A 23,626-nucleotide genomic window follows, 5' to 3' on the forward strand; every position below is an offset into this window, starting at 1 on the left:
TAAAGAAACTTTATAGAACCAATAGGAGCCTGAACTGCACTTTCTAAGCACATTCTTCCACCTCATGATAAAGTGCCTGTCTCTTCTTCTTGGCAGCTACTTTCTGGTCCAGTGTACTTATTGAGGACTCAGAGCCACACACACAACAAATTTGATAGAAGAAGCTGCTACCACGAGCATGTGCAGCAACTCTGCTTTGTCCCCTAAACTGCTTGTTGTTGCAGCAGCTCTAGTAATTGTATTATATACTATTGCTATTGTGGTTATAATCTGAGCCGCTGGCAAAGAGGAGGGGGTATCTGGGCAACCGGAAGCCCCCTTGTGTTTGCCCATGAATATAAAGTTCCCATTGCCAAAAATGTACAGTATGGCCTATTAGCATTATAAAATAGCCACACAGGGAAATGGGAATATCAGACTGGTGATGGTATTATGTGATTAACTTTATGTTGGATATCCTTGTATAGATGCAAGTATGGATACAATAAATGTAAATATATGAAAGCACAACATGTAACTATGTATAATTACTGTATATGACATAGTATTTGTTGGGAGTTTATTGCATATTATTTCTGCAGACCTCCAAAAAAAAGTCCTGTGTAATTACTGTATACCAGTGGTTCTCAAACTGTTTTGAATCACGGCGCCCTAGAGTATTAGAATTTTTTTCACGCCACCCTTTGGCCAAAAGTTTCTTATGGAGAAATTAAGAAATAAATATTAAATTAAGTAAATTGTGTTTATATGTCATCCGTAGGTTCAATTGTGTAGTGAGGGACAGGATTTGCTTCTGTTTGTCCACATATGTTATGATTTACAGCCACCGTCCAGCACTGGATTTGCCTATTACATTGAATAACAATAATTTTCATTGGTCCTGAACCACTTTAGGGCACCCCTGCAAGTGTCTCGAAGCACTCCAGGGTGCCTAGGCACACAGTTTGAGAAGCACTGCTATATTATATAGTGGTTTAGAGTTAATATGTTCCAAACTTTAGAAGACATCTTGGAGCAGACAAGTCCACATATAAGAGTATTGACCAGTAGCCCGCAGGCTGTGGCAAGATGGATTCTGGAGTCTATATGGAAATCTTTGACACTGCAGACCTGCTCTTAACATGCCTCTATAGTCAGTCAAAAATAAAACACTTATGTGTTGTTCTCCTCAACATGCGGCCCTCTGGCTGCTGTGGCACTACACATCCCACCATGCCCTGCCACTGTTATACTATTAGGACATCTACCAGGCAAAGGTATGGGTGTTCAGGGCTGCCTCTATATCCATGCCCCTAGCACAGGGAGAAGGCATATAATCTGAAAGCAAAATGCACCTGGAAAGTCTGTCTGGGCACAGCCAGAAAATGGACTTTGTAATGGCTCATTCCTCATTCACTGCAATCAGTGCCGGATTAAAGGGGGGGCCCAGGGGATACATACTCCCGGGCCCTAATCTCTCATGGGGCCCCCCAGCCGCAGCTGCTGTCTAGGAACGATTCTGCCCGTCTTCAGGCTCCATAGCCAACAGCATCACTCCCATCGCTGCTGATGGCGATGGAGCCTGGGGAGAAATAAAATCGTCCCCAACGACTGCCACGCTCATTTGCCCATCGTTCTTTTGCGGGCTATATACTGACTTGTCCTGAAGTCAGGCAGCCAGCAGCAGCATGCTCCTCTCCCTCCCCCCCAAGCAGCAATGGCACCTCCTCCTCCCCACACATGCTTGCAGTCACGGTGACCGGGCTCCACGTCACCTCTCAGGGTTGTAGGCAGAGAGGTATGGTTGCGGTTGTGTCTATGTTGCCTTCGTGCATAGGACCTGGACGTGACAAAACGAGTGGGCAGGAGACAACTTCCGCCCTTACAGCTCCTAAATGTTTCATTCGTTCTCCGTTCGTTTAAGGTATTTTTTCTTTTCAGCATTGGACCCCTCGCGGGCTCGCTTCGCTCGCCACGCATCGGGCTCGGTGTCTCGCTTCGCTCGCCACACTTTTCTATTCCAAATAGATTGTGACATGGACCCAGGGGGTTATGGGAAAGGTCCTTAGCGCGAAGAGAATCTAGACGCAACCGTATGGTTGATGCCCCAGCCCGTCAGACTCAGCCGCCACCGGTTGTTACAAGATAAATCACTGTGACTGTGCGCTGCTATGATGCGTTAATCGATAACAGCGTGCACAGTCACGGCTGTCCCCAGCTCCCAGTCCCGCTTTCATCAGTCTCAACCTGGCAGCTCCGCCTCCTGCCCCTGCAACTGAGAACTCAGCAAGCATGAGGAGCGCTGCCCTTACATGAAACCTCACATCCCAGAAGAACAGCCCCCAGCCAAAATCATTCCCCCAAAAAGTTAAAAGTTAGTGCCATCATGATTTAAAAATATATAAGGGGTGTGTGTAGGGGAGGAGTGATAGGTATATATTTATATAAGGGGTGTGTGTGGGAGATTGCTATAGGTACATATGTAAATATACGGGGTGTATGTGGGAGGGGGTGATAGGCATAAAGTATTTAGGGGTGATTAATATAAAATATATAAGGGGATTACACAAAATTACAATACAGTATATACGAAAGGGGACATAAATACACTACCCCCTGTCTTACGTGCCCTGGCTTAATCCGGCCCTGACTGTAATGTTACAATGAGCATATGATAGCTACAGAATGCAGCTGGATCCTGTGTGACCCTCCCTTCCCTAACAACATGAAGGAGAAGCTGTACTTATACCTTCCACGTAGAGTAACTGGTACTTGATAGATATTTGTGGCGCTCCCCGGGCCTCTGCTCGGCAATATACCACTCCGCTTTGGTTAGCACGTGGGTGCTGGTACACAAAACCTTTCTTCACATCATAGACAATGTCTGTGCCGTCAGCCTTGATCACCTCAGCTGGAAACTCCCTGTGTAGGGTGACTTTAGCGGATGCGGTCGTCACACGGCATGGGATGACTGTCGGTTTATCTGGGTGCAGGTACACAATCTCAAAGTAACTGGAAGATGGCACAAAGAGTTCTCCTTTATCTGCAATGTTAAAGAGATTCCGTTTATTTTATCGTAACTATTATTTCCATTTTAATAACCATCATTTCACCAAGCAGACTCATGTATTCTCACCTACTGCTGTATGGAAATGGTAAGAATATATAGTATATTTATTTATTTATTACAGTATCCCTGAATGAAATCATTTGCATTGTTGAGGCTGGATTACTTTTCCCAGTGTTTCCCAACATTGGTCCTCAAGGCACTCTTAGAGGTATATGTTTAAAGTGCAGATTAATAGAAGTGGAGATGTTGCCCATAGCAATCAATTAATCAATCAATCAATCAATCAATCAATCAGATTCTACTTATCATTTATCTAGAACTTTATAGAAGATAATAGCTAGAATCCAATTGGTTGATATGGACATCTCCACTTCTAAAAACCTGTACTTCAGTAAATATACCACTAACATTGCTTCAATGGGAGGCATTTCGATATGCCGGCTGTTGGGATCCCGGCGGTCAGAATACCGACACCTATTCTCCCTCTTGGGCGGTCCACGACACTCCTGGAGGGAGAATAAATAGTGTGGTACGCGTAACGTGCCACCGTGCCCACAGCATGGTGAGCGCAATGAGCCAGCAAGGTGCTATTTTGCGCTCACCCCGCTGCCGGCATACCGGTGGTCGGGATCCCAGCGCCGGTAAAACGTAGTAGACCCACTTTAGTGATATGCATGTTTGAGCATAGATGCATATCTCCCAACTGTCCCGATTCCAGCAGGACAGTCCCGCTATTCGGACACTTTCCCGCTGTCCCACCCACGGGCCACAGTATCCCGCAGGCAAGGTAGGCAGGTTGGGAGAGCCTGTGATTACCGCTGCTCTGCTCTGCAAAGCAGCTGGTGATCCCTGGATGGACAGTGGGGGGGCGAAGGGGCACCCCCCCAAAATGACGATAACGGGTATCGTGAATCAAGCCCTGTACCATTTATCCAAGGCTCCGCCCCTTTTTCATGCACCCCTATGGTGCACCAGGTCCCAAATCTGTAGCCTCTAAAGTTGGGAGGTATGTAGATGGTTAAATCAAAATAACTGGGGGGGGGGCTGCTAACTAAGACACCTGTGCTCAAGTATGGATATACTTAAAACCTGTGTGTTTTGAGGACTGTAGCTGGGAAACACTGCTATATTCCCTCCAGCTTTACCTTTTACCTTTCATATATGATCTAATCTTGTTGATTAAGGAAGCATAGTTTCAGGTGATAAGTGAATAATTCAGGAACCATAGCTTCTGCAGACACAGATACAGTATACATTTCATGTAGAGTTGATGTACGCTAGTACTCCCTACAGAACACAGAGCTAGGCAATACTATTCTCAGGTGACAAGCGGCGAGCACACGTATGACATCTCAGACAGGTAAGACAAGTACAGGCAAATTCATAAAGTATTTGGAGAAGTGAAAACGTCATATAAGAAGCATGAATTGATAAAAAAAAAAGCATCAACTTACTATATGAATACACTGATTTCCTTCTTTTGAACTATTAAAATGAAAACGAGATTTATGGTAAGAACTTACTTTGTTAAATCTCTTTTTGCGAGGTACACTGGGCTCCACAAGGATAGACATAGGGGTGTAGAGTAGGATCTTGATCCGAGGCACCAACAGGCTGAAAAGCTTTGACTGTTCCCAGAATGCATAGCGCCGCCACAGGAGCTCAGTTTTTAGTTAACCAGCTCAATGCAGTAGCAGGAAAAGAGACGACAATGGTTAGTAGCCACATACACCACACTCTCACGACAGGAGAAGTGTCAGCGGCTAATGCCATACCAACCCAAAGAAGCTAAGTGCATCAGGGTGGGCGCCTTGTGGAGCCCAGTGAACCTTGCAGAAAGAGATTTAACAAAGGGAAGTTCTTACCATAAATCTCGTTTTCTGCTACAGGGTACACTGGGCTCCACAAGGATAGACATTGGGGATGTCCTAAAGCAGTTCCTTATGGGAGGGGACGCACTGTAGCGGGCACAAGAACCCGGCGTCCAAAGGAAGCATCGTGGGAAGCGGCAGTATTGAAGGCATAGAACCTTATGAACGTGTTCACTGAGAACCATGTAGCCGCCTTTCACAATTGTTCAAGGGTCGCACCACGGCGGGCCGCCCAAGAAGGTCCAACAGACCGAGTAGAATGGGCCGTAATGTAAGCAGGAGCTGACAGACCAGCCCTCACATAAGCATGTGCAATCACCATTCTAATCCATCTGGCCAAAGTTTGCTTGTGAGCAGGCCAGCCCCGTTTGTGAAATCCAAACAGCACAAAGAGAGAATCAGATTTCCTAATAGAAGCAGTTCTCTTCACATAGATACGGAGAGCCTGTACCACATCCAAAGACTGCTCTTTGGGAGACAGATCAGGAGAAACAAGTGCCGGAACCACAATCTCCTGGTTAAGGTGGAACGAAGAAACCACCTTAGGTAAATAACTGGGCCGAGTCCTAAGAACCGCACGGTCACGGTGAAATATCAGATATGGGGAAATACAAGACAAGGCACCCAAATCCGACACTCTTCTAGCTGAAGCAATAGTCAGCAGAAACACCACCTTAAGGGAAAGCCACTTAAGATCAGCTGAACCAAGAGGTTCAAACGGAGACTCTTGTAACGCCTCCAAAACCACCGACAAGTCCCAAGGAGCCACAGCCAGGACATAGGGAGGTTGGATACGCAACACACCCTGAGTAAAGGTATGCACATCCGGTAAGGTAGCAATCTTTCTCTGAAACCACACCGACAAGGCAGATATTTGAACCTTGAGGGAGGCCAGACGCAGGCCTAAGTCCAGGCCCTGCTGAAGAAAAGCCAACAACTTGGCTGTACTAAACTTGGAAGCGTCATAATCGTTAGATGCGCACCAAATAAAGTAAGAATGCCAGACCCTATAGTAAATCTGAGCAGAAGCCGGTTTCCGGGCCCGCAACATAGTTTGAATGACCGCCTCAGAAAACCCTTTAGCCCTTAAGACGGAAGCTTCAAGAGCCACGCCGTCAAAGACAGCCGGGCTAGGTACTGGTAGACACAGGGGCCCTGAACGAGGAGGTCTGGGCGTTGTGGAAGTAGAATTGGACGCTCTGACGATAGGCCTTGCAGGTCTGAGAACCAGTGCCGTCTGGGCCACGCCGGAGCTATGAGAAGCAGATTTCCTTTTTCTTGCTTGAACTTCCGAACTACCCTGGGCAGGAGTGACACCGGAGGGAACACGTACGGCAGCCGAAACCTACACGGCACCGCCAGCGCATCCATGAATGCTGCTTGAGGATCCCTTGTCCTTGCTCCGAAGACCGGAACCTTGTGATTGTGTCGAGACGCAATCAGATCTACGTCTGGAAGGCCCCACTTTTCCACTAGGAGTTGAAACACTTCTGGATGGAGGCCCCACTCGCTGGCATGCACGTCCTGAGGACTGAGAAAGTCCGCTTCCCAATTCAGGACTCCCGGAATGAATATTGGCGATATGGCCGGTAGATGGCGTTCCGCCCAATGTAGAATCTGTGAGACTTCCTTCATTGCCAAACGGCTTTGAGTGCCGCCTTGATGATTTATGTAAGCCACTGTGGTGGCGTTGTCCAACTGTGCTTGAACAGGACGGTTCTGAATTAAATGCTGGGCCAGGTTCATTGCATTGAAGACCGCCCGCAATTCCAGAATGTTGATCGACAGGAGGGATTCCTTCTTGGTCCACCGACCCTGAAGGGAGTGTTGCTCCAGCAATGCGCCCCAACCTCTTAGACTGGCGTCTGTCGTCAACAGGACCCAATTGGATATCCAGAAGGGACAGCCCCTGCACAATTGTCAGTCCTGGAGCCACCAGAGCAGCGACAGATGGACCTCCGGAGTCAAAGAGATCATGTGAGACCTGATCTGGTGAGGCAGGCCATCCCACTTGGCTAGAATCAGCTTCTGGAGGGCGCGAGAATGGAATTGAGCATACTCCACCATGTTGAATGCTGATACCATGAGGCCCAGCACCTGCATTGCCGAATGTATCGACACTTTGCGGACGAGAAAGGAAGCAACAAATTCTGTCCTGAAGCTTCAGGACTTTCTCCTGAGACAAGAACAACCTCTGGTTGTGAGTGTCCAATACGCTCCCAGGTGCACCATGCTCTGAGCAGGGACCAGGGAGGATTTCTTCCAGATGATGAGCCACCCGTGGGCTTGTAGAAACCGGACAGTCATATCCAGATGACGTAGGAGAAGTTCTGGGGAATTTGCCATGATTAACAAGTCGTCCAGAGACGAGAGTACCACCGTCATCACCGCCATAACCTTGGTGAAGACTCGCGGAGCCGTAGTTAAACCAAAAGGTAACACCCGAAACTGGTAATGGAGGTTGCCAATTGCAAACCTCAGGTATTGCTGATGTGACGCTGCTATAGGAATATGCAGGTAAGCATCCTGTATGTCCAGGGAGACCATGTAGTCCCCAGGTTCCAAGGCCAGAACTATAGAGCGAAGGGTTTCCATACGGAACTTGGAAACCTTCACAAACCTGTCCAATGCCTTGAGGTTGAGAATGGGCCGGGAGGACCCATTCGGTTTCGGGACTAGAAACAGCGGAGAATAGTACCTTACGGCCCCTCTGCGCAAGAGGCACCTGTACTACAACTCCTGTATCCAGGAGGGACTGTACCACCGAATGTAGTGTGTTTGCCTTTGTCTGGTCCAACGGGACGTCTGTCCGGCAAAATCGATGAGGGGGGCGGTTTTTGAAGGCTATGGCGTAACCTCGAGTGACGACTTCCCGTACCCAGGCATCTGAAGTGGTTTTCAACCATTCCTGGGTATACCCTAGAAGCTGGCCCCCCACCCTGGGATCCCCCAGGGGGAGGCCCGCCCCGTCATGCAGCAGGCTTATCAGACTTGGAAGCTGGCTGACAGGCCGCTCAGGCTGTTTTGGGCTTAGGCTTATCAGGTTTGGAAGTGCGGGCCTGCTTGTTGTACGCCTGACCTTTTGCTTTAGCTGAAGGATGAAAGGGGCGAAAGGAAGTACCTTTAGCCTTCGACACAGAAGGAGTGGTACTTAGCAGACAGGCAGTTTTGGCAGTAGCCAAGTCAGCCACAATCTTATTTAAGTCCTCCCCAAACAGAATATCTCCTTTGAAAGGGAGTACCTCCAGGGTTTTTCTAGAGTCCAGATCCACTGACCAGGATCTCAGCCACAATATTCGGCGAGCCAGGACTGATGTAGTAGAGGCCTTGGCTGCTAGGATACCGGCATCAGAAGCCGCCTCTTTAATATAGTGAGAAGCTGTGACAATATATGACAAACATTGTCTAGCATGGTCAGAAGATAGTTCAGCTTCTAACTCCAAGGCCCATGCTTCAATAGCCTCTGCAGCCCATGTTGCTGCAATAGTGGGCCTTTGTGCAGCACCCGTGAGGGTGTAAATCGCTTTTAGACAACCCTCCACACATTTATCCGTAGGCTCTTTTAGAGACGTGACGGTAGTGACAGGTAGAGCTGAGGAAACCACCATCCTAGCCACATGTGAGTCTACTGGAGGAGGCGTTTCCCAATTTTTAGACAGCTCTGGCGCGAGGGGATAGCGAGCCAGCATCTTCTTTTGAGGCACAAACTTCTTACCCGGGTTTTCCCAGGGTTCCTGACGTATATCCACTAGGGGGTCAGAGTGAGGTAAAACTTGTTTAACCACCTTCTGACGCTTGAACCTATCTGGTTTCTTAGGAGGGACGGATGGCTCGGGATCATCCGTAATCTGTAAAATCAATTTAATAGCCTCCAAAAGATCAGGAACATCCACATGTGAACTACCCTCCCCATCAGCAGTATCTGTGTCGGACTCTGTGGGGTCAGTGTAAGTGCCATCTTCAGCAGACGAGGTGTCAGTGACAGCAGTGGATTGTGAGGAGATAAGAGCTCGCTTAGAGGACCCCTTGGGCTTGGGTGAGCGTCAGACTTTTTAGTAGTCAAGGACTGGTTCAACTTCTTCAATTGAGCAGATAAATCATCCGCCCACGGCGGGTTAGCTGCAGGGACCACATACGGTTGCACCGGCATAGGGGGTCCCATAGGGGGTGTTAGTTTATTAACTAGCGTATGCAGAAGCGTGGAAAAAGCGTCCCACGGTGTGTACCTCCGTTGCTACAGTCCCACTGGGGGGCAAGGAGCCCCCAGAACCAGAACCCACAGCTGCTATATTCTCCTCATATGGATCTGTGGCTTCAGCAACACCTGCAGTGTGTTCCGCCCCAGAACCGTTACCTTCAGAAGCAGACATGATATAACTTGCAGTGTCAGGTAACACAGTACAATTGGCAGCAGCACAATACCTCTTACCCAAACCCCTGCGCAGTGTAGTCAGCACAAGCAGAGATATAGGAGAGATATGGTGACTAAAATAAAATCACAGAGAAAAATACGTATTAAAGTATATCTTGGGAAAATTCTATATAAAACCTGACGCACCAAGCCCCCTCAGGTTATAGAATATAGGGATAGCAAGTTGAGTGAGAGACAAGAAATCGAAACCACTCAGCAAGCTAATGCACACACGTATAGTCACAGTTATACAATGCAGAGGTTATTACCAACAATAATACTGCACTGGACCAGCTTATATAGCTATATAGTCAATAGATATAACACTGCACAGTAAGAACTGGATGAATATCACAGGGTAATTGTACTAGAAAACCCTGACTAAATGCACTCTTTCTTAACTAACACTGTCTAAAAGGCAGGCAGAATACTTAAGTGTCATGTAAAGTCACAGCGCTGACAACCAAGTGGCTTTACACAGGAGGATTTGCCCAAGCAGTCCCAGGAACAGTGTAGCTGAGAGAAATGGCGCCCAGACACTGACAGGGAGTGAGAGAGAGACAGATATGCAGCTCCAGGGCGGGAACATTTGCGGGAAATGGTGCCCTGGGGCTGGGGGAGGGGCTCCAGGTCTAAGCCTTATCCCCCTGCTGGCAAAACCACCGAGTACTGTGGGCTACTATTAAAATGGTTTTAAGGGAAAACCTGACCTGCACCCATGCCCTGGTGATCTAGTGGGATCGCCTGTACTGCCACAGTGTCCACCGCCAGCGCGCGCGGCCCGCCTCCCACCGACCGCGCCGGATCGCGATAAAGTAGGGTCCCGCAAGCGGGACCCACTCACCACCTCCCGAAGCGCGGCCACGCGATCCCGGAGAGCCCCCGTCGTGTGTGCCTGACGTGAAGAAAACCGGAGCCTCCTGCTGTAGTTACCCGGCAACCAGGGCTTGGGAGTGTATAGCGCCGCTGGGGAGAGATGGAGCTGCAGCAGTGAATGTCTCCTGACATTTACACACCGCTGCTGCCCTTGTAGTCTTCACTTTTTCTTCAAAAAAGCTCTTCTTAGGGCTGCCCAGAGCTGCCCCTCTGTTATGTGCCTGCTATCTGCGGCACCAACTACAAAACTGAGCTCCTGTGCAAGGAGGCGTGGTTATAGAGGAAGCGGCGCTATGCATTCTGGGAACAGTCAAAGCTTTTCAGCCTGTTGGTGCCTCGGAACAAGATCCTACTCTACACCCCTATGTCTATCCTTGTGGAGCCCAGTGTACCCCGCAGCAGAAAGAGTATTTCCTTTTCCTTCCCAACAAGCATCAAAGCTAGAGCAATTACCAAGATTGCTCATTGCTTGTCTCTTCAAACCTGTTCTGACATTAATGGTCATACCCAATAGTTTGAATTACTTCATCGGTACAGCATACTGTATTATTGTTTCTGTGAGGGTATAAAATGATTAGGAGAATCTATAACAATTTAAACTTCTGTGTATTACTTACCTTGTCCTCCCTGAGCAGAGTGATATTAAAAAACAAACAAAACCCCTTAATACAGGCTAGTGTCAGTGATTAACAAAGGGATGGGTCAGAGATCAGAAAAAACAGTTATTTTAGTTACATAGCTGTTCAAGATTCTGACTACTTACTCTGTACACTGCATATTGGCAAAAATCAGAAAACTATATATTTTTATTCATTATTTGTAATGGATTATACAGTGTTATAAACCTAGTGCTGATACGCTGTGTATTGCCTCCTGGCCTCAATGCACATGTGCAAGATCTCACAAAGATCGCGAGCAGACTGAACGAAACAGCCACAGACACAGTATAAAGTAGCCCAGGCAATATGTGAAAAAAATGATAAACCCCAAAGTTGTGAAAATAGTGCCATTATAGTCTATGGTGGAAACCTGTGGTCTACCGGAGACCGTAAGGTTAATTGAGGACACTCTTGTGGGTGACCTCAATTAACTTTGCGGTTTGTGGTAGACCGCAGGAACCCACCATAGACTATAATGGAGATATTTTTGCCCCCCATTATATATGCGCTCCGCTTGATTGGCAGGCCAGGAACGCATAGCCAATCAGGAGAGCGCTATGACGTGGCACACCCTGATTGGTTGGCGGGTCTCTAAGTGACAGAAGTCACAAGGGGACCTGGCATTTGGGAAAAGGGGATCCATGTGTACACATGGATCTCCTTACATTCGGCTACATGGATTAAAGAGGACTGATCTACACTGGAAATAGGTGATTACATATATTTTATTTTTTTACAGGTACCCTATGGATTCAACTGGAGAAGGGGACGTGAATGGCTGCATGGGATGTAGGTAGGTATGTGTAGGTGTGTGTATGTATGTATGTATGTATGTATGTGTGAGAGGGCAAGTATGTTTTAATAAAGTTGTACTGTCACGGTGTGTGTCCTGAGTTTTTTTTTAATATTTCTTTTACTGTGGAACTACATGTACCAGCGGGCCCTTTAATGTCCAACCTGCTGGTACTTGTGTTTCTCCAAGTACACACATGCGGGGGATTCTTGCTGGGTCTTGGAGTTTCATAGCAAGAGACAATGGCCCTCATTCCGAGTTGTTCGCTCGCTGACGTTTTTTGCAGAATTGCGATCAGACTAAAATCCGGCAGTTCTGCGCATGCGTATGGGCCGCAGGGCGCATGCGCTAAGTACTTTCACACAAAACTATGCAATTTTACACAGGGCTGAGCGACGCTTTTCTGTCGCTCTGCTGATCGGTGAGTGATTGACAGGAAGTGGGTGTTTCTGGGTGGTAACTGAGCGTTTTCCGGGAGTGTGCTAAAAAACACAGGCGTGCCAGCCAAAAACGCAGGAGTGGCTGGGGAAACGGGGGAGTGGCTGGCCAAACGCAGGGCGTGTTTGTGACATCAAACCAGGAACCAAACAGTCTGCAGTGATCGCAATCTAGGAGTAGGTCTGGAGCTACTCAGAAATTGCAGCAAATTATTTAGTAGCAGTTCTGCTAATCTTTCATTCGCACTTCTGCTAAGCTAAGATACACTCCCAGAGGGCGGCGGCCTAGCGTGTGCTCTGCTGCTAAAAGCAGCTAGCGAGCGAACAACTCGGAATGAGGGCCAATATTTCTTCCTTTTTTTTTTTTTTTTACACAAACCAAGCTATAAAGTTGCCACCCACCGCCCAGGGGTGGCGGCCATAGCCCAGATCTTCATCCCGGGCCCTTGTGTGCCTGGAGGCCTTTATTGGGGGGGGTCCCCACTCCCCCCAGGGAACCCTGGCTTGGGGTGACTAGTTGAGGATTTAATGCCATGGCTACAGGGTCCTGTATAAATGTGTCCCCCGGCTGTGGCATTATCTCCTTGAATAGTGGAGCCCTGCATGTTCCCGCACCCCATTACATTGGTCGAGTTTACAAAATGTGCGAGTTTTCTGCAAACTCGCACTCTATTACATCCAGCCGCAAAATTCTCAAAACACTAGTGTAAAAAGTGGCCACATCTCTCTGGAGGTTTGATACAAGCAGTGTACCGTCAGTTATGATGAATTGTCTGTTACATGCTCTCCTAGAATTAGCATTTTTTGGTAAATAAACTAATTATACTGCTCACTCCTTAGTGTATATCCTACTGTACGTGACACTAGTGTGGATGATATAATTAGCAGCCGTCTGTCCAGTTAAGGTGCCTGGTGTCCTGCACAACCTCAGGGAGATCCCATATCAGATGTTCCCATTGACATATCCTGCTTAGTAGCACTGGCTGGGGCACTGTTCTGTAAACATTTCTAATTTGGGATGTGAGCTCTGCTTGTCAGCTTCAATTAATAAAAGATTATTAAAGGCTTAATCTAATTTAGGAACTATATCCATTATTGTAATTTCCTGTTTCTGTTTGCCAGTAACGTATACCTAATGTACACACTGCAGACTGTACAGTTGATGGAGCATATTACTAACTAAGGGGGTCATTCTGACCCGATCGCACACTGCAATTTATTGCAGCGGTGCGATCGGGTCAGAACTGCGCATGCGCCAGTGCCGCACGCTAAAGCTGCGCTGGTCAGGAGCTCCTCTTGAAGTGCAAAGGCATCACTGCTGTGCGATGCCTTTGCACTTCTGCGGGGGGGCGGCACTGACATGCGGGGTGGGATAGCCCTGTGCTGGGCGTCCCCCCGCATGTCAGTGTGAATGATCGTAGCTGTGCTAAATTTAGCACAGCTACGATCATCTCGGAATGACCCCTAAATACAGTAGATGAATGATAAAAAGATAACTGAGCACACACACATATATTTTATTAACACTTACTTAGATACTGCACACTTATTCACAGAGAATATTTAGTCATTGATCATTGCGTCACTGTGCACCTAACATTTATTTGTAAGCAGCAATATCAGATCAGTTATCAGTACCAATACTGCAGGGTGTGAACAGCTTTTTAGAAGTAATTTTTCACTAACAAAGTATGAAAGTACTAAAAACTCAAAAGTAATTACATTTTATTTATCGAGGTCACATTACAAAACGGAAACAAATGTAGCATACCTCCCAACTGCTCCGATTTTCGTGGAACAGTCCCTTTCTTTGGGAGCAGTTGAGAGGCTCCTGTCACTGCTTAGCAGAGCAGTGGTGAATAGATGCTCTGCACTTTCTCTTGCACCCCTATTTGCCATATACAGTACAAAGTCAAGTTTTGTCAATTCATTCCCCAGGAGCTCAGTGATTAATATGCTTGTGTGTGGGTCTGTCTCTTTAAACCAGTGAGCCAGTAGCTAAACCCATTGAAGCAGCAAAAAATAAGATTTTACTCACCGGTAAATCTATTTCTCGTAGTCCGTAGTGGATGCTGGGACTCCGTAAGGACCATGGGGATAGCGGCTCCGCAGGAGACTGGGCACAACTAAAGAAAGCTTTAGGACTACCTGGTGTGCACTGGCTCCTCCCACTATGACCCTCCTCCAGACCTCAGTTAGGATACTGTGCCCGGAAGAGCTGACACAATAAGAAAGGATTTTGAATCCCGGGTAAGCCTCATACCAGCCACACCAATCACACCGTATAACTCGTGATACTATACCCAGTTAACAGTATGAAATATAACTGAGCCTCTCAACAGATGGCTCAACAATAACCCTTTAGTTAGGCAATAACTATATACAAGTATTGCAGACAATCCACACTTGGGATGGGCGCCCAGCATCCACTACGGACTACGAGAAATAGATTTACCGGTGAGTAAAATCTTATTTTCTCTGACGTCCTAAGTGGATGCTGGGACTCCGTAAGGACCATGGGGATTATACCAAAGCTCCCAAACGGGCGGGAGAGTGCGGATGACTCTGCAGCACCGAATGAGCAAACTCAAGGTCCTCCTCAGCCAGGGTATCAAACTTGTAGAATTTTGCAAACGTGTTTGATCCCGACCAGGTAGCAGCTCGGCAAAGTTGTAAAGCCGAGACCCCTCGGGCAGCCGCCCAAAAAGAGCCCACCTTCCTCGTGGAATGGGCTTTTACAGATTTAGGGTGCGGCAGTCCAGCCGCAGAATGTGCAAGTTGAATCGTGGAGCAGATCCAGCGAGCAATAGTCTGCTTAGAAGCAGGGCCCTGACTACGTCCAGTAACTTGGAATCCTCCAAGTCCCAAGTAGCCGCAGGCACCACAATAGGTTGGTTCACATGAAAAACTGATACCACCTTAGGAAGGAATTGGGAACGAGTCCTCAATTCCGCCTTATCCATATAAAAAATCAGATAAGGGCTTTTGCATGACAAAGCCGCCAATTCTGATACACGCCTGGCCGACGCCAAGGCCAACAGCATGACCACTTTCCACGTGAGGTATTTTAGCTCCACGGATTTAAGTGGCTCAACCCAATGCGACTTCAGGAAATCCAACACCACGTTGAGATCCCACGGTGCCACTGGAGGTACAAACGGGGGCTGACTATGCAGCACTCCCTTAACAAAAGTCTGAACTTCAGGCAGTGAAGCCAGTTCTATTTTGGAAGAAAATCGATAGAGCCGAAATCTGGACCTTAATGGAACCCAATTTTAGGCCCATAGTCACCCCTGACTGTAGGAAGTGCAGAAATCGACCTAGCTGAAATTCCTCCATTGGGGCCTTCCTGGCCTCACAGCACGCAACATATTTCCGCATATGCGGTGAGCGTTCACTTCTTTCCTAGCCTTAATTAGCGTAGGGATAACTTCCTCCGGAATGCCCTTTTCCTTCAGGATCCGGCGTTCAACCGCCATGCCGTCAAACGCAGCCGCAGTACGTCTTGGAACAGACAGGCCCCCTGCTGCAGCAGGTCCTGTCTGAGCGGCAGAGGCCATGGGTCCTCTGAGATAATTTCTTGGAGTTCTGGGTACCAAGCTCTTCTTGGCCAATCCGGAACAATGAGTATAGTTCTTACTCCTCTCCTTCTTATTATTCTCATTACCCTGGGTATGAGAGGCAGAGAAGGGAACACATACACCGACTGGTACACCCACGGTGTTACCAGAGCGTCCACAGCTATCGCCTGAGGGTCCATTGACCTGGCGCAATATCTTTTTAGCTTTTTGTTGAGGCGGGACGCCATCATGTCCACCTGTGGCCTTTCCCAACGGTGTACAATCATTTGGAAGACTTCTGGATGAAGTCCCCACTCTCCCGGGTAGAGGTCGTGTCTGCTGAGAAAATCTGCTTCCCAGTTGTCCACTCCGGGAATGAACACTGCTGACAGTGCTAACACATGATTTTCCGCCCATCGGAGAATCCTTGTGGCTTCTGCCATCGCCATCCTGCTTTTTGTGCCGCCCTGTCGGTTTACATGAGCGACCGCCGTGATGTTGTCTGACTGGATCAGCACCGGCCGGTGTTGAAGCAGGGGTCTTGCCTCACTTAGGGCATTGTAAATGGCCCTTAGTCCCAGAATATTTTTGTGTAGGGAAGACTCCTGACTTTTCCATAGTCCTTGGAAGTTTCTTCCCTGTGTGACTGCCCCCCAGCCTGGCATCCGTGGTCACCAGGACCAAGTCCTGTATGCCGAATCTGCGGCCCTCTCGAAGATGAACACTCTGCAGCCACCACAACAGCGACACCCTGGCCCTTGGAGACAGGGTTATCCGCCGATGCATCTGAAGATGCGACCCGGACCACTTGTCCAACAGATCTCACTGGAAGATCCTTGCATGGAACCTGCCGAATGGAATTTCTTCGTAAGAAGCTACCATCTTTCCCAGGGCTCGCGTGCATTGATGCACCGACACCTGTATTTGTATTAGGAGGTCTCTGACTAGAGATGACAACTCCTTGGCCTTCTCCTCCGGGGAGAAACCCTTTTTCCTGTTCTGTGTCCAGAACCATACCCAGGAACAGTAGACGCATCGTAGGAACCAGCTGCGACTTTGGAATATTCAGAATCCAGCCGTGCTGTTGTAGCACTTCCCGAGATAGTGCTACTCCGACGAACAACTGCTCCCTGGACCTCGTCTTTATAAGGAGATCGTCCAAGTACGGGATAATTATTTCTGCCATTACCTTGGTAAATACCCTCGGTGCCGGGGACAGACCAACGGCAACGTCTGGAATTGGTAATGACAATCCTGTACCACAATTTTGAGGTACTCCTGGTGAGGATGGTAAATAGGGACATGCAGGTAAGCATCCTTGATGTCCAGTGATACCATGAAATTCTCCAGGCTTGCAATAATCGCCCTGAGCGATTCCATTTTGAACTTGAACCTTCGTATATAAGTGTTCAAGGATTTCAATTTTAGAATGGGTCTCACCGAACCGTCTGGTTTCGGTACCCCAAACATTTTGGAATAGTAACCCCGGCCTTGTTGAAGGAGGGGTCCCTTGATTTCACCTGCTGGAAGTACAGCTTGTGAATTGCCGCCAGTACTACCTCCCTTTCTCCGAGGGCAGCAGGCAAGGCTGATGTGAGGTAACGGCGAGGGGGAGTCGCCTCGAACTCCAGCTTGTATCCCTGTGATACTACTTGCAGAACCTAGGGATCCACCTGTGGGCAAGCCCACTGGTCCCTGAAGTTCCCGAGACGCGCCCTCACCGCACTTGTCTCCACCTGTGGAGCCCCAGCGTCATGCGGTGGACTCAGAGGAAGCGGGGGAAGATTTTTGATCCTGGGAACTGGCTGTCTGGTGCAGCTTTTTCCTTCTTCCCTTGTCTCTGTGCAGAAAGGAAGCGCCTTTGACCCGCTTGCTTTTCTGAAGCCGAAAGGACTGTACCTGAAAATACGGTGCTTTCTTAGGCTGTGAGGAAACCTGAGGTAAAAATTTTTCTTCCCAGCTGTTGCTGTGGATACGAGGTCCCAGAGACCATCCCCAAACAATTCCTCACCCTTATAAGGCAGAATCTCCATGTGCCTTTTAAAGTCAGCATCACCTGTCCACTGCCGGGTCTCTAATACCCTCCTGGCAGAATGGACATTGCCTTAATTCTGGATGCCAGCCGGCAAATATCCCTCTGTGCATCCCTCATATATAAGACGACGTCTTTAATATGCTCTATGTTAGCAAAATATTATCTCTGTCTAGGGTATTAATATTATCTGACAGGGTATCAGACCACGCTGCAGCAGCACTATTCATGCTTAGGCAATTGCAGGTCTCAGTATAGTACCTGAGTGTGTATATACAGACTTCAGGATAGCCTCCTGCTTTTTATCAGCAGGCTCCTTCAAAGTGGCCGTATCCTAAGACGGCAGTGCCACCTTTTTTGACAAATGTGTGAGCGCCTTATCCACCCTAGGGGATATCTCCCAACGTGACCTATCCTCTGGCGGGAAAGGGTACGCCATCAGTAACTTTTTAGAAATTACCAGTTTCTTATCGGGGGAACCCACGCTTCTTTACACACTTCATTCACTCATCTGATGGGGGAACAAAACACTGGCTGCTTTTTCTCCCCAAACATAAAACCCCTTTTATGTGGTACTTGGGTTCATGTCAGAAATGTGTAACACATTTTCATTGCTGAGATCATGCAACGGATGTTCCTAGTGGATTGTGTATATGTCTCAATCTCGTCGACACTGGAGTCAGACTCCGTGTCGACATCTGTGTCTGCCATCTGAGGTAACGGGCGTTTTTTGAGCCCCTGATGGCCTTTGAGACGCCTGGGCAGGCGCGGGCTGAGAAGCCGGCTGTCCCACAGCTGTTACGTCATCTAGCCTTTTATGTAAGGAGTTGACATTGTCGGTTAATACCTTCCACCTATCCATCCACTCTGTCGGCCCCACAGGGGGCGACATCCCATTTATCGGCCTCTGCTCCGCCTCCACGTAACCTTCCTCATCCAACACACACCAGAGCGCTATATAATGCAGGGATTAACACTATAACTGAGTGATTTTTCCCCCAATAGCTGCTTGTATACACATATTGCGCCTAAATTTAGTGCCCCCCCCCCCTCTCTTTTTAACCCTTTGAGCCTGAAAACTACAGGGGAGAGCCTGGGGAGCTGTCTTCCAGCTGCACTGTGAAGAAAAAATGGCGCCAGTGTGCTGAGGGAGATAGCCCTGTCCCTTTTTCGGCGGACTTTTCTCCCGCTTTTTTTATGGATTCTGGCAGGGGTATTTATCATATATATAGCCTCTGGGACTATATATTGTGATTTTTTGCCAGCCAAGGTATTCATATTGCTGCACAGGGCGCACCCCCCAGCGCCCTGCACCCATCAGTGACCGGAGTGTGAGGTGTGCATGAGGAGCAATGGCGCACAGCTGCAGTGCTGTGCGCTACCTTGTTGAAGACCGAAGTCTTCTGCCGCCGATTTCCAGGACCATCTTCATGCTTCTGGCTCTGTAAGGGGGACGGCGGCGCGGCTCCGGGACCGAACGATCGAGGTCGGGTCCTGTGTTCGATCCCTCTGGAGCTAATGGTGTCCAGTAGCCTAAGAAGCCCAAACTATCTCCAGTCAGGTAGGTTCGCTTCTTCTCCCCTTAGTCCCTCGTAGCAGTGAGTCTGTTGCCAGCAGATCTCACTGAAAATAAAAAACCTAAAATATACTTTCTTTTCTAGGAGCTCAGGAGAGCCCCTAGTGTGCATCCAGCTCAGCCGGGCACAAGATTCTAACTGAGGTCTGGAGGAGGGTCATAGTGGGAGGAGCCAGTGCACACCAGGTAGTCCTAAAGCTTTCTTTAGTTGTGCCCAGTTTCCTGCGGAGCCGCTATCCCCATGGTCCTTACGGAGTCCCAGCATCCACTTAGGACGTCAGAGAAATTACATTTAAAATCTGTGTAATAAATTGAGCCAAATAATGCAGAGCAATGCCCACATTTTTTGAGAGCCAGTGTAGGGACAGACCAGGAGGGGAAGATTGTAAAGTGGTTGGTGAGCTTGACAATTTATTGCAATATTGTAGTATTTTGGAAACAGGATACTGTCCTTAGGTCAACCACACTTAGGTCGACAGTCATTAGGTTGACCACTATTGGTCGACATGCATTAAGTCGACATGGTCACTAGGTCGACATGCATTTTTCACATTTAAAAAAAAAATGTTTTGAACTTTTTTATACTTTACGATCACACGTGGACTACAATTGGGAATAGTAACCTGTGCCGAGCGCAGCGGTAGCGGAGCAGCGAGCCATGCGAGGGACACAGTGCACAAATTGAGGTTCCCCATCACTTTACAAAGAAGACGACACCAAATGTAAAAAATCTCATGTCGACCTTTTTCCATGTCGGCCTTGTTCACGTCGACATAATGGACATGTCAACCCACTGACCACGTCGACCTAATGCATGTCGACCAATAGTGGTCGACCTAATGACTGTCGACCTAAGTGTGGTCGACCTCATGACCCATACCCTTGGAAACTAAAGGTGCCGATACACTAGACGATATTATGAATGATTTGTCCGTTTCCGATGGAATGTAACTACAAATCTTTCATAACAGTGCAGATCGTTCAGTGTCTGTGAATGATAACGATCACGATGCGCGGTCCCGCTGGTCATTGGTCGGAGCTTCTGATCTTCCCTGCTGCAGGGAAGATCTGAAGCTATAATCAATGACAGCATGATCCTGGATGTAGCCACTCCCAGATCTTTAGATATATCTTATGTGTATTGTACTATATTGTTTGCCAAGGACCAGAGCCGGCCCTGTGCATAGACAAACTAGGCAAATGCCTAGGGCATTTGGAATGCCTAAGGGCACAAGCAGATTCTGCTGATTAAAATGATATGCGGCATGCCTATATTATGTGTGTGACTGCGGCTGTATCTGCATATGTATTTCCAGGAATTCACTGTAACATAGCATTTAGTTTGTTGTGCAATAGTGTTCGGCATATGTGTAAGGGGCATTATGTGTGTCAGGTCTATAAATGCATTACTAATATGCAACATATATGTAAGGAGCATTATGTGTGTCATTATGTGTATAAGGGCATTAATAAAGGTTGTCATAATGTGTAAGGTGCATTATGTTTATAAGGACATTAATAATGTGTGTCATATGTGTAAGGGGCATTACTGTGTGGTATTATGTGTATAAAGGAATTACTAATGTGTGGCATTATGTGTATAAGGTTCTCTACTGTGTGGCGTAATGTATAGAAAGGGCAATACTGTGTGGTCTAATGTGAATAAAGAGCAATATGATGTGGTGTAATGTAAATAAGGAGTAATTCACTTTGGTGTAATGTGAATAAGGGGAACTACTGCGAGGAGTAACGTATATTAGGTAAAGTGGTACTACTGTCTGATGTAACGTGAATAAGAGACACTATTGCATGATATAATGTGAATAAAGTTGCACTACTGTGTGGTGTAATTTGAACTGGGGGTACTATTGTGTGGCACTGGCCATGCCCCTTCCCAAAAGAGCACACTCCTTTTTGGGCTGTGCGCCGAATGTGGGCACTGTTCCTATTTAAAATATAGGGAGTAGGAGCACCAAAATGAGGACTGGTATGACTGAGGGCTGATGGTGATAGGAAAGGGGTGCAAGGTCAGAGGCACAACTAGCAGCGGTGCTTGGGGGCACCAGCCAAAATCTTGCCTAGGGCATCATATTGGTTAGGGCCGGCTCTGCCCAGGACTGCCGTCTATTTATGGAGAATGGGGTGAATGATAAATAGAATAAAATAAGTGTGAGTTAAAGTATATACTGAACACCACGGGTACTGTTTATCCGAGCAATTTTGCTGATTTTACTATGCTGTACTCTAATGGGCCCTACACAATGGCTGATTACACTGAAAGATATGAACGATCTTGTTCATTAATGAACGAGATATCGTTCATATCTTTCAGTGTGTAGGCACCAACGATGAACGATGCGCGGCCCCGCGCTCGTTCATCGTTGGTGCCGACTCGTTTATGCATGCAATCCAATATGGACAATATCGTCCATATTAGCATGCAGGGCTTGGGGCCGGGTGATGGGGGGAGTGAAGAGACTTCACTCCCCCCGTCACCTCCCCGCCCCCCAGCTCCGCCTGGTCGGCCGTATCAGCTGTCGGGCACCTCAGCCGGCAATCAGCCAGTGTGTAGGGCCCTTAAGATGTAACAATCCTTCCTTTGTTGGGTAACAACGATAGCATTTGGTTACTTTGTATCCTTCTAAATGATCTCTGTGTAATTGTAAAGCATAGTGTGTCTGCTAATGACAGCCTGCTAATGGTTAGACCAAGGGATTTAAGCCTCTGTTCCCTTTAATGAACGCAGGTGTTAACATCCATGTACCTCTCTGAGGTAATAACTCTCGATAATTAAAGTATTACTGCACTAGTAGACTATGAATCATTGCTAGCCATTAATGATATGGGTACTTTATGCCACTGGATGAACTGACTAGTAAAGAGTACTTTGCAGGGAGCTTTAGTGTCTCTACCTCTGAAGAAATATGACGTTATTCCTGTTCCTTTGTTTGTGTGATTCAGTTTACTTACAACAAGAGCATAGTGTATTCAGCTGGACAGCAATTTGGAGTACTGATGGGGGTTGCTGAGTAGCACTAGCTCAATTTTGCGTGGGCTCTGCCTCCGTCCCTATTCTCTAGTACTGTAGCTCTGCATACTGTGTCCGGTTACCAGGAACAGCCATTCTGCACAGGTTAGGCTACAGCCACACATAGTGGCAAAGCAGGACCCGTTCAGCGGGACCCGCTTGGCCAGAAGGAAACTGCACATAGGCGCCTATGCAGGTGCCCACACATATGCGGCAGTCCCGCTGCTGCCGGATCCAACCGCAACGTGCTGCGGTTGGGCCGGATGACAGGACGGTGGGATTTCAATATGAACACACACATTTCAATGTATGTGTTCACACAGTGTGTCACTGGCCGTCACACTGTGTGTCACTAGCCGGATCCTGTTCTGCGGCATCCTGCAGAACAGGATCCGTGTGCACCCAAAGCCCCCCTCCCAGCCAAGCGGGTCCTGTTCAGCGGGACCCGCTTGGCCGCTATGTGTGGCCCTAACCTTAGACGAGCAGCACTCCTGCACACTGCCAGGCATCATCTTCCCTCCAAGATGGCTGCTCAACAACCACCAACTGTCACACCAGTCCGCATGAGCCAGCCTCTCTCTGGAGTTGCATGTGACCTCCAACAGTCACAGTAGCAGCATGAGCCAGCCTACCCCTGAAGCTGCCAGTGACATCTGTGTAGCCAGAGTGTGGGTGGAGTTCCCATTCACTATGCGCTGGCTCTGTGGCTCTAATCCCGCTGTCACCAATGATGCTCTGGCCCCATTACAATGTATATACAGGCAGTATTTACAAATAAACAATGTTCTCACTTGGAGTGGGGTATCACAGTGACACCCTACCTACAACATTGTGTAATTCCAACCATGTTACAACAGTCTGGGGAAAGCCCTTTAATGTTTCAGTATGGCATTGCTCCAGTGCACAAAGGGAAGAACTTAACTGGCCTTCACAGAGCCCTGACCTCAACCCCATCAAACACCTTTGGGAAGAACTGTAATACCAACTGCAAGCCAGTCATCAAAATCCACTGATGACCTGACTAATGCTCTTGTGGCTGAATGGATGTAAATCACAGCAGTGATGTGCACAATGAAGTGGAGAGGCTTTCCAGAAGAATGGATGCTGTTATAACAGCAAACGGGGGACCAGCGCCATTTTAATGGTCATGTTGTTGCAATGAGATGTTCAGAAAGCACATATGGGTTTGATGTTTGGGTTATCACATACCTCTGTCTGCATAGTGTGACTATATAACAAGTGTGTTGAGTATGAAAAGTTCCATACTAGCAGTAAAGTCAATATTAATAAGTAAATGCATCCGGCAGCAGCTAATCTGATCTTACTAATGATTA

The 23,626-nt window shown here is 47.8% G+C and overlaps 1 protein-coding gene across 1 annotated transcript in view; it reads right to left on the reverse strand.

Moving 5' to 3' along the window:
* Positions 1-23,626, reverse strand: part of PDGFRL (platelet derived growth factor receptor like) — a 420,236-nt gene that overhangs the window by 32,691 nt on the left and 363,919 nt on the right. Inside the window, exon 4 of the mRNA XM_063920834.1 lies at positions 2,729-3,022. Coding sequence (XP_063776904.1) covers positions 2,729-3,022 — 294 coding nt within the window. The remainder of the gene's footprint in view (positions 1-2,728; positions 3,023-23,626) is intronic.

The sequence above is a fragment of the Pseudophryne corroboree genome, chromosome 1 (genome assembly GCF_028390025.1).
Source record: "Pseudophryne corroboree isolate aPseCor3 chromosome 1, aPseCor3.hap2, whole genome shotgun sequence".
NCBI classification, from domain to species: Eukaryota; Metazoa; Chordata; class Amphibia; order Anura; family Myobatrachidae; genus Pseudophryne; species Pseudophryne corroboree.